Genomic DNA, 11,122 nt, shown 5'->3' with positions numbered 1-11,122 from the left:
CCGAGTATTTGTGATCACATCATATTTTGTGATACCTTTCGGTTTTCTTAAGAGTCTGGTTACTGTTGTTTTTATTCAGTGTATCAACTTTTGGATTAATTCCTTTCTGTATGGAAATTGTTGGTGAAACTTTCAGTTGTCTACATTCTGCTCTGCTTTAGCCTCAGTTACAAACTGATGTCATACCATTTTGCTCCAGACTGTATCAGATACACACAGCTAAAATTCCTTCACATATACGTAATGCACAGACCTAAATTCTTATCCAGATTCATGGCAATGTTTCACTATCTATATGTATGTCCACCTAAAGAGACATGGAAAGGACAAGCCCTCTCTCTCAGCTTTGGTGTGGTTTTCTTTTAAATTGGAGGTGGGGTTTACAATGTTTTTGGTTTTAGTCTAAAGGCTGAAAGCTGAGACCACAAGTGTTCCTTATGTGGAATAACAGCTATTCTGTTCTAAATTTGTAGGGAACAAGAAACTGTTTAGCCAGGATTAGGAAATTAATTTTTATAATACCAATGTTTTTACTCTGAAATAGTGTTAAGCTCTTTGTGGTTGGTTTTAGGACACTTAAAGAGTTCTGCTTGGGAGTTTTGGGGAGTAGTTTCGTTGTTGCTTTCCGTATTTCTGATTTGCAAAGTCAAATTACTTTCTCTGAGATCAGAAAGTTACAAATGTTGTCAGTATGGTACATAAGTCATCTAATAATCATGTTGGAGTTTGGTGTCTCTGCATTGCCAGAGTATAGAAAATCATGCCTATAGGCTGGCATGATTGCCATAGTTATTCTGAAAGCTTGCTTTCACATACACTTGGTAAAGCCTAATCATGCTAGCCAAAGAATTGTGAATAATTTCTTACTTGCTGTCAGGGAACAGCTTGATTTTTAGAGCCATGAAGTACTTGCAGCTCACATCAGTGTTGACTTGGTTTTGGTTGCTCAGACCTGAAGCATCAAACTTGTATACTCCAGGTAGAATCAACCAGGTTGGAACAAACCTTTAAGATTATCAAATCCAACTGTTACGCCAGGGTTGCCAAGATCACTACTAAAATGGTTCCATCTGTTTCAGTATTACAATATTAATAACAAAATGTAGCAACATGTTCTTCTTCCTCTGCCTACATAAATTTGATCAGAAGGAAATTGATTTTTATTCCTTTTTATTTACAAAATTAAGAGTGCCCTTACCAAAGAATAAAGAACATCTTTACTAAATGAAGAGCACCTTAATATTTAAGCACTGTATTCACTATTCGAAAAATAAGCCAGGTTTTAGGGAGGGAGGGGGGAAGCGGGGCCATCTGATTGCTGGCCCATTTTACTCACAAAGCCGCCTTCTGAAATTTTCATCCTGTGTGTTTTAAAACAACAGACACAATTTATCTCGGTCACATTGCAGGAGGGCTGTTGGTAGATATTCTAAATACGTTTTATGATTTTATTTTGAACATACTCTGCTTTTGCACAGTGAGATTCCAGGTAGGAGAGTCTGCCATGTTACCTAATCCCGGTTATCATCATACTGAGAAGGCCACCAGTATGACTGTGAGAGGGGTCAGTACAGAATGATGTGCCATTTTCATATACCCATTACTTAAAATGCCTTCTTTGCCTCATTTATTTCCAGGAATCATTCTTTCACTTGCCTTCTTACTGCTTTCCAGGTGTGGATGTGTGGAGGTGGCATGTTTGATGTTCCATGCTCTCGAGTTGGGCATATCTACAGGAAGTATGTCCCATATAAAGTCCCTTCTGGAACGAGCCTAGCACGGGTAAGTAATTTGGTCTTGCTGTTTTTCGTATTCATTCATCATCAGTCTCCTCATTCCCTGTGAAATAGTTTCCAGTAAACCATTAAAATGGAAAATTGAATGTGTTTTTATATTTCTGAAATGAGATGTGCAATTGCTGCAGTTATGCTGCCTTCCAGAGATAAAATTGCCAAGAATAAATGGAAGTTTAAAAATACAGGGCTGGACGTCTCAGCATAGAAGCACGTTTCATGCTGATTCAGAGAGCCTAGGAATGACCTAAGGCTTATGGTTCTTGAATTGCACAGTGTTGCCAGTCATAGTTTTTACAAGCAGGACCAATTTGAATGCACATTTTCTATTGGTTAACAGAACAGGCAGAATGTCACAGAAGAGATGTTTTCTGAGACAAAAGGACTGAGTAACAGTGATTTGAACGATGGTCTAATTATTGTGTAAAGCCTAGTTGTAGAATACAGCCAGCTTGGAGCCTTGTGAGTGAGAAATCACAAGATCTCTAGACATTTCTGAAGGACTCCTGAACATGATGTGCTCAGGATAATGTGCTCAAGAGAAAATGTTCTGTAACTTTCTGGAGATGTTCGCAGGATGTCAAAAGATGAGACAAAGGGCACAGATATCTTCTGGGCAGATACTAGTATTTATTCATGCTTGAGTTTAATCTTTTCTGTATTAAAGGTTTGGGGTATTTTTTTATAAAATGGCATTAATATTAAAGTCTGCATATTGCCATAGGGTAATATTTTATGAATCGTATTTTTTCTTAATAATGAAAATGTGGTATGAATAACAGAATAAATCTCTTGCTTTAAGGGGAAGATATTCTTGGTTTCAGCACCACAGGACAAAGCCTTCTGTAGTAACTGCAGCAGAGGAAAGAAGCTGCCTGTGCTGCCTGCCTGACAGCTGGCTAGATAGAAAGAAGGATTTACCTTAAAAGAACACCAGTGCAGACAGTATGACACACAATACAGTGATGGCATTAGTGGTGGCATTGGTGGTAATGACAGAAACTGTATTGACTAAATTGTGAGATTAAAATCTTCCCCCAGTATAGCTCTGTGTAGTATCAGAGTTTCCCCATCCAGATTTTTGGACTGGGTGAAAGAAATGGCTTCATTTATGATATCCCTTACAAAAAACACACACTACTTGAAATAAGAAATCTAAAACTCAGTCTCTATTTTTCTCTGTTACACACAAAGTATCTCTCTCATATAGAGAATGTCTTGTGCATTATCTGCAGGAGCAAAATACAATCATTTCTATTTGGACTACTTGCATCTCGAGGAGTCCAACACTTAACTAGCTTTCATGGAGGCACTGTGAGTACTTAGAACCATCAGGTAGCCACAGCCTGCAGCCTGCCTGTAGTATTTAATTTAGCTTGATTTCAATAAATCTGTCATGAAATATTACCAAAAACCGTTTCTAGTTGTAAAAATGAAACCTTTGCCCATGCACAGACTGACTACTCTGTATCTTGTGGGAAAAGATGTAGTTTGCTGGTAGGGAGGGTCTTATCCTTCCCATTCAGATAATAGATATTTTCTTACATGTTGTGGGGCTCCAAAACATGATGCTTAGGTAAATTTCTGGCATATATTTATTACTGAAAGGAAATTCTAAGGTCCCCAGCTTATTCCCAATACAGTATTCTAAATCAAATAATTGATGTTAGGATACATTGCATCAAGGCTGCCAAGAGCATAAGGTCTTCTGTATGTTTTAGTGTTTGGAGCTATCTCAATAACTAGCCAAGGAAGACAGAGTTTGGTCCTTCACTCATCAAATTGTGTGTTATTTTAAAAATAAAAATACTCTTTTTTCCTTGTCCAAGACAGAAAAGGAAAGGAAAGGACATACTCATCTTAAGTGTGTCGATCCCTTTGATACAGACACCCTGAGTTCCAAATAAACTGCCCTAAATGGAGCTGTTAGCTAAAGAAATAGTAGGGGAGTATGCACAGGAGTGGGCTGGATATTTCAGCTGTCTTTCCATTATCCTCCAAATATAATATTACATCCTGAAAGATTATAGTCTAGCCCTTATGAGTATTTTATCTAAAACTTCCCTCCTGTTCAAGACTATAATGAATAACACACTCAAGAATATGTGGAAGTATTATCCCTGCTGCCAAAAGCAATACTTTTCACTACTAAGTAGTTTCCACAAAGGTTTTTACTAAATCCTTTTCCATCTTCGGTATGTAAAGGAGGGTGCTGGAGATGCAGTTCATAAAGGAATGAGCCCTATGAAGCCCATCTGTGATTGTATAAATGATCACAAGAGCCCCTTCATTAACCTTGTGCAGATACTGTGTTAAAGAATTACAGATTTTCCCATTCTGTCCCACGGCAGCAGCACAAAGGGTATGGAGGCTAGAGTTACAAAGAGGACAGAGCTTTTAGATAAATTCAGGCATAGCCCAAATCATACCATGGGTTTCCTTTCAAGCTGTGTCAGCTTATGTTTGCCCTTAAAAATAATGCTTAAGGTGAGCATTTTACCTTCCCTGGGGATTTCACCTTTCTATTATCATTTAGCAGTAAGTTTCAACACAGTTTCAGCCAGCTACATAACAACTGACCAACCTAGATATATTTCTAAAGAGCTGTGACCCTGTAGGGGATCACCTACACTTTATTAAAGGAGACACTTGTCAGAAACTCTATTCCACCTCCTCATCAATAAGTAACCATTAGTGTACAACACACAGTGGTATGTATCATGACATCAGTTTTCTATGTCCTTCTCATCATATTTCTTACCTTCTTACCTGTCACTCAAGACTGCAAAGCCTGCATGTATTTTTTGCTGACACATATCCCATTAACTGCAAAACATCTTATGAAATGCTGTTTGGTGGCACAGGGCAAAAGTAAAGCAAGCTGTAAACATGCATAGTGGATTTATAAAACAGACTGTTACAACAAATGCAGATAAAAAAGCTGAATTTTTGTGTGTGGAGACGTTTTAAGATGTTGCTGCTTGCCAAATTCAGCTGGTGTCCAATTTACAGGTAATTGGACATCAAGATTAATGGGCATGCAGATGTCAACATTGACTCCACGTTATGATGTGGAAACACCACATAATTTTTCATTCATTTCAAACCTGTCAACCTCTACATAAAACTGCAGTGACTAATAACTACTTTTCCCTGTTTGTATTAGGTAAGACATATAGAAAGCAAATCCTGAAATTTTAAAGTCATATACAAGGTGCTGCCCTATTAAAAACTTCTAATTGTGTTACTGGAATATTTTAGTGATATTCTTGACTTTTGCTTCCTTTTTAACAATTCTAGATAAGCCATTTTCTTTTATCCAGTTACCTATGAAATTAGACTTTAAAATATTATTAGCTTTTTCTTGTAGGAGTACCTCAGTTTATTATTTGTTTTATCTAGTTTCCCACTGGGGGGAGGGTTTCTATTTGTGATTCTATAAAAGCCATAAGAAATTTACCAAAGCTCACTGATCCGCAGGATATGCAGAGATTAACTCAGAAATTCAAAATAAAGGAGGAGTTCTTCACAGTGAGGGTGGTGAGGCACTGGAACAGGTTGCCCAATGAAGTGGTAAATGCTCCATCCCTGGCAGTGTTCAAGGTCAGGCTGGACAGAGCCTTGGGTGACATGGTCTAGTGTGAGGCATCCCTGCTCATGGCAGGGGGGTTGGAACTAGATGATCTTAAGGTGCTTTCCAACCCAAAGCATTCTATGATTCTACAGAAATCTTTTTCATTTGCAGGTATTTTACAGAGCATTTTAGTATTGACTACAGAACATTAGAGCTTTAGGCCTTTCTGAAGGGAAGGGCAATCCCACTGAAGCTCAAGTTCGGATGCTAATCCAGCAGTGTGGTGAATCCTAACCTTAAGCTGAATTCCTCCCTGCACACCAGGGCACGGGATCCCAGAGCACAGTCATCCTCCTGACCCAGCAGGCACAAGCACTATTACATATGCCTCAATACACAGTGGCACTGAATTGGAATTTGCACGAGTTTGGGTTCAGGAATTCAGCTGATAAAGTTGGGCTTAAATTCCCACCTGAACCATCTACTCAGCCTTTTCATGCCGCTTCGAAAAGGATCTTCAGAGAAAATTACTGTAGCTGTACCACCCAGTGCTGTAACCATATTTGAATTTTGGACAGAACTTCCTTTAATATTATGACCAGTTTGGCCTTTTTTAATTTTTTTCCAGCTGCAGATAATGTTTGGGATTTTCTTAAAGGAGCCCATGAACCATTTTTTTTTTCTCAGTTTCCAGGCAAGTTAAAGAGCCAAGGAGAATCAGTTAGGTAATGGCTATGTTTTGTCGTGACCAGGGTGCAAACCAATAGATGTAGTGTGCTGTTAAGGGAGCACTGCTGGCACTTTCCCAGTCACATCTGTAACACAAAAGACTAGCACAAAGTCAGCAGTGATTCAGCAGTCACAGTAAGCAGCTGAAACATCATCTTAGAATAAGTAAATTATTTAGGAATCAAACAAGAATCACATTCTTGCAACAGCGCATCTATAATATATAATAATTATGATGTTATACAATACAGCTTTTAAGTTTCCATTCTTTTTCATTTAACAGATTTATAAATTCATTATTAAAATTAATTAAACCAAGACCTCGAACAGAGCACTTACCAAAGAAAATCTTTGCATTAATACCTTCTAATCCTTGAATACAAGAAAGTCACAGTAATTTTTTAAAATGTAATATTTTATACTTTCTCCAATCTGAATAGATGTTTTGCTGTTGAGATAATAAACGCAACAGAACAGGCAGTTTAGCTATCCAAAAAGAATACAAAGAAGATGGAGAGCTAGGTGTTTCTGGACAATAGCAACATCAAAGTGGTGGTATCTGCTTTCCAGGATTCATCCAATAGTCTAGCACTGGAACCAAAGTTACATGGCTAAAGGAATCTATCTGGAATCAAACCTCTGAACTCTCTTCCAGGCCCAGCTGCAGAGGTTGACTGTGGTCTATATGTGCCCCCAGAGTATGGGTCTGTAAAGGAAGCACAGCAGTAGCCAACAAATCTGTGAAGATGCTGTTATACTGTCACTCTGCTTTTTGCAGCTCCCCTGCAGCCAGCCTGCAGAGACCCATGGCCGAAAGCTGTGGGCAGGCAGCATCCTTCTATGGACTGTGCCAATCCCTGCCCTCCCAGCCCTGCAGGATGGCCTAAGTGAGCCAGTGAGCAGAGACATAGCCTTTAGTCAGTGGGCTGGTTTTTTTGTTTTATTTCACTTTTTTCCAAAGTGTAGACCTTAATTTTTTTTGTGGTGGAGGTAAAAACCTTTATAGAAGGAGTGAAATCCTGGCTGTTGTCAGATTACATCTGTGGAATTTCAGTTCTAGGTATTTGCACACTACAGGCTGACAATAAATAGCCTCTTGCTTCTCTGCCAGTTGTGCTAACTCTTAGAGGATTTATTTAAACACGCTACCAGCTTTGTCACCTAGTTAGCATACTGTCTTCCATGGAGAAGCATTCCTTTTATGCCTGCAGACATCTCTTTATTTGGATGGGGTTTTTGTACACAAATACGATCCATTGCTGGAATGAAATCCAGTTCAGTTTTAAACAAATTTGAAGTGTAAAGGACCAAATAAGATACCCAAGAGGGGAAAAGATTGACAAACACTAGTACTGTCTAAGTTAAAAAGGAGTCAGGCAAGAAGGGGAAAAGGGATGAAAATACCCATTTAGGCTTAACCAATGTGGGCAGCTTAGGTATTGAGACCTGAACATCACAAAGCTGTAATTAGTGTCCAGGAGATGTTGTATTGTGCTTTCACTGCAGAAATGCGATTAAATGATAAATGGTTCTGTTCCAGTGCTGATGGTAGGACCTTTGCATGAAATTGAGAGTAACGTTTTTCTCCATGTGAGTGCCCCAGAGTTTTGTACCCTGCTGCTTCTGTCATACTAATCCATACTCTTTGGATGGGTTCCTCCAGTCATACTCTGTTCTTCTCCTCCATGTTGACTGATTGTGACATTATGCTACCCGTCTTTGAGAGGAACATAAAGTGTAGTTGTCTTGGCTGGATGGATCCCAATGCAATTTTTAAATATGTTTTATGTAAAATAAATTGTATATTCTATTATTTCCAGCCAAAGGAAATACATCTGCTTCCAGAAGTAAACAGGGCACCTGTTTTCAGGTAGTAACACTGTGCTTCACAAAACAAACAATAAATTAGGAAGATTGTGTAGATGAAGTGAATATAACCCCACTGGAATTTTACTAGGAAGGAAAAGAGATTAATATGTCAGTTGTTGCAGAGACTGTTGTGTTATTTTTAGCAAATAAACTGTCATATCCTCTCTGTTTTACAACTGAAATACAGTCAGGCTTCAGACGTGCTGTGGTGATTCATATTTGATTGGTGTAATTGAAAGTGATTTTTGATGTTCTGGCTGATGAGAGAAATTACTATCATAACAGACAAGACTACACCAGCTGGTGACATCCAGCTTCCTGGAAAATGCTCAGATTAAATGTTCAGACAACAGGAACTTGTTACAGGATCCACATGTTCCTGTAATAGTTTAGTATTGACAAAAGTAAAGTCTGTGGATTGCGGTCAGGGTTAGTTTCATGAAAAGAGTGAGACAGGCACAAAAGCAGAAAAAACAGATTATGCAGGTGAAAGACAGGTCGTGCAGGTGACATTAAACCAATAATACAACCATTGTGCTGCTTTAGTGCCACCAGATAATAAAAATCTACTTTAGAACATCTGGAAAAACTGAAAACATGAATTACTGCTGCATCTGGAATGTCAATTGGAAAAGATACAGCTGGAGGATGGAGCTGTGCAGGCTTGCAATGCGGAACAGAGTCTCTCTGTTGCTGTCATTGCAAGCTAGCACACCAGCCACAGTTATGAAATGTGGAACTACCCTCTCATATTAGAGACTGATCTAGTTAAACATTGTTTAGAGGGAATATTTATGAATCTGTCTTTTTACATGTCCCTGCCTCACGCCACTTTTCCATTCTCATGGCCAGCATCTACTTTCTTCTTACTTCTTTGAGTAATATCATGTCTCTTCAAAATGACAGATGATCTTACACACTTAAAAAGAAGGGACAGTCATTTGATCAGAAAGATGTATCTTCCCTGCTCACTGAAGAAAGTGAAAGGGACAAAATGGTCCATGAAAAATGTCTTCTTTTCAAGTGGAGAAGTCCTCATTTATCTCTCTCTCTCTCCAGTCAATTTGATTTAAAGTCTTTTATTGAGGTCCAGTGTGCTGGTTTTAGCTGGGGTAGAGTTAATTTTCTTCATAGTCGTTCATGTGAGGCTATGTTTTGGATTTGTGCTGAAAACAGTGTTGATAATACTGGTACTTTCTTGAAAAGCAAATGTTCTTATTATTGCTAAGCAGTGCTTACACAGAGTCAAGGCCTTTTCTGCTTTTTACCCCACCAGTGAGGAGGCTGCAGGTGCACAAGAAGCTGGGAGGGGACACAGCTGGGACAGCTGATCCCAGTTGATCAGAGGGATATTCTGTACCATATGGTGCCGTGCTTAGCATATAAAGCTGTAGGAAGAAGGAAAGGGGAGATGTTTGGGGTGATGGCATTTGTCTTCCCAAGTAACCATTACAAATGATGGAGCCCTGCTCTCCTGAAGGTGGCTGAACACCTGCCTGTAGTGAATTAATTCATTGGTTTGCTTTGCTTGCACACACAGCTTTTGCTTTATCTTTTAAGCTGACGTTATCTCAACCCATGAGTCTTCTCACTTTTACCCTTCCAATTCTCTCCCCCATTGAACTGGGGGTGAAGTAAGGGGAGAGGGCTGCCAGCTGGGGTTAAACCACAACATCCAGGTATCAGTGACATTGTAACTTACTGTCTTGTAGGCTATTGCCAAGTGAAAATGCAAAACAAAGTCACAGTCTTCAATGTGTGAGTTCATGCAAACTTGAAGAAAACTTGTCTAAATATAAGTCCAACAATACAGGATTTACTAGAGACTAAAATCGTAATAGTGGCACAAAACTTAATTATATCAAGAATACGTGCATAGGCAACTGATGACAGCTGATGAGTCAGTGTTAGTGTGCTTGCCATCCCTTTTGCGTGCATCTCACAGCTTTTTGGTGATAACTCTCACACCCTTACATATAGAAATATGCATCTACTGAAATATTGTTGAGCTTTATTCAGTCTTGTACAGAAATTTTTCACTGAAAATGACAAGAGAGAGAACAAATTATCATTGGTCTGTCATGGATAGCTCCTGAGAAACATCTCAAGTACTCATCTAGAGTTCCTTTGACTTCCTTACATTGCGCGTCAATCATGTGACTGATTAATATTGATCTTCATTTAATTGCTCCTATTTAATTTTTATTTTTATTTCTATTTAAAGACCAGGGTGGGCAATCTGGACATCTGTAACCTTGCAATTAATTTGACAACCAAGCTAAGCTACAGCAGTTTTCAGCTGTAGAAATGTTCCATTTTTGCTTTCCATATGTGTTTATGTGAGGTGTTAAGACTGAATCCAGGCAAGTGTGATCTACCACAAAGATATCCCAAAATTGACTCTTCTGATACCTGATAAAGATATTTCGTTTATTAAAGATACTTTATGCCATTTGAGAAACTGGTATTTAAAGGAGTTTTCTTTAGAAGATTATGCAAAGAGTACAAACAGAAATCAAAAAAGATTCAAATCTAACTCTTATTTTGATTGTTCTAAATTCATTGTAGATTAGCTTCATTGTGAGGCTAAGGGGTACTTAAGCACACTGAGGGGTGCTTAAACAATGCCATAAAATGTTCACAAAATGACACCTAATCAGGTAGGCTTTTAAACTCCTTTGACCTGTATGTTCTTCACAGTGAGGGTGGTGAGGCACTGGAATGGGTTGCCCAAGGAAGTTGTGAATGCTCCAACCCTGGAGGTGTTCAAGGCCAGACTGGACAGAGCCTTGGCCGACTTAGTTTAGTGTGTGGTGTCCCTGCCCATGGCAGGGGGGTTGGAACTAGATGATCTTAAGGTCCTTTCCAACCCTAACTATTCTATGATTCTATGATTCTATGTTCTGCAACACTATACACACACACAGAATAAAGTCCTAACAAAGTCAAACTGCTTAGCACCCATTTTGCAATTAGTCTCTGTCAAGATTTGATAGCTATTCATAACCATTCCCACTTCTGCGGTTTAATATGCTGACATGCTCAGATTGTGTCTAGCCTAGCCTAAGGCTCAGGCATGGAGGAAGTGACCATCCTCCTTTCTCCACCATGTCAGACATTCACCCAGATTGTGGGAAAGGCAACACTGGGAGACTCA

At 39.0% G+C, this 11,122-nt stretch overlaps 1 protein-coding gene across 1 annotated transcript in view; it reads left to right on the top strand.

Moving 5' to 3' along the window:
* The window catches only part of LOC104404214 (polypeptide N-acetylgalactosaminyltransferase-like 6), an 88,192-nt gene that overhangs the window by 53,866 nt on the left and 23,204 nt on the right, over positions 1-11,122 (top strand). Inside the window, exon 5 of the mRNA XM_010012596.1 lies at positions 1,675-1,782. Within this exon, the coding sequence (XP_010010898.1) occupies positions 1,675-1,782 (108 nt within the window). The remainder of the gene's footprint in view (positions 1-1,674; positions 1,783-11,122) is intronic.

This window comes from Nestor notabilis, unplaced genomic scaffold, assembly GCF_000696875.1.
Source record: "Nestor notabilis isolate BGI_N333 unplaced genomic scaffold, ASM69687v1 scaffold14974, whole genome shotgun sequence".
NCBI classification, from domain to species: Eukaryota; Metazoa; Chordata; class Aves; order Psittaciformes; family Psittacidae; genus Nestor; species Nestor notabilis.
The sequence above is the reverse complement of the archived record's forward strand: the minus strand, read 5'-3'. Positions and strand labels throughout refer to the sequence as shown.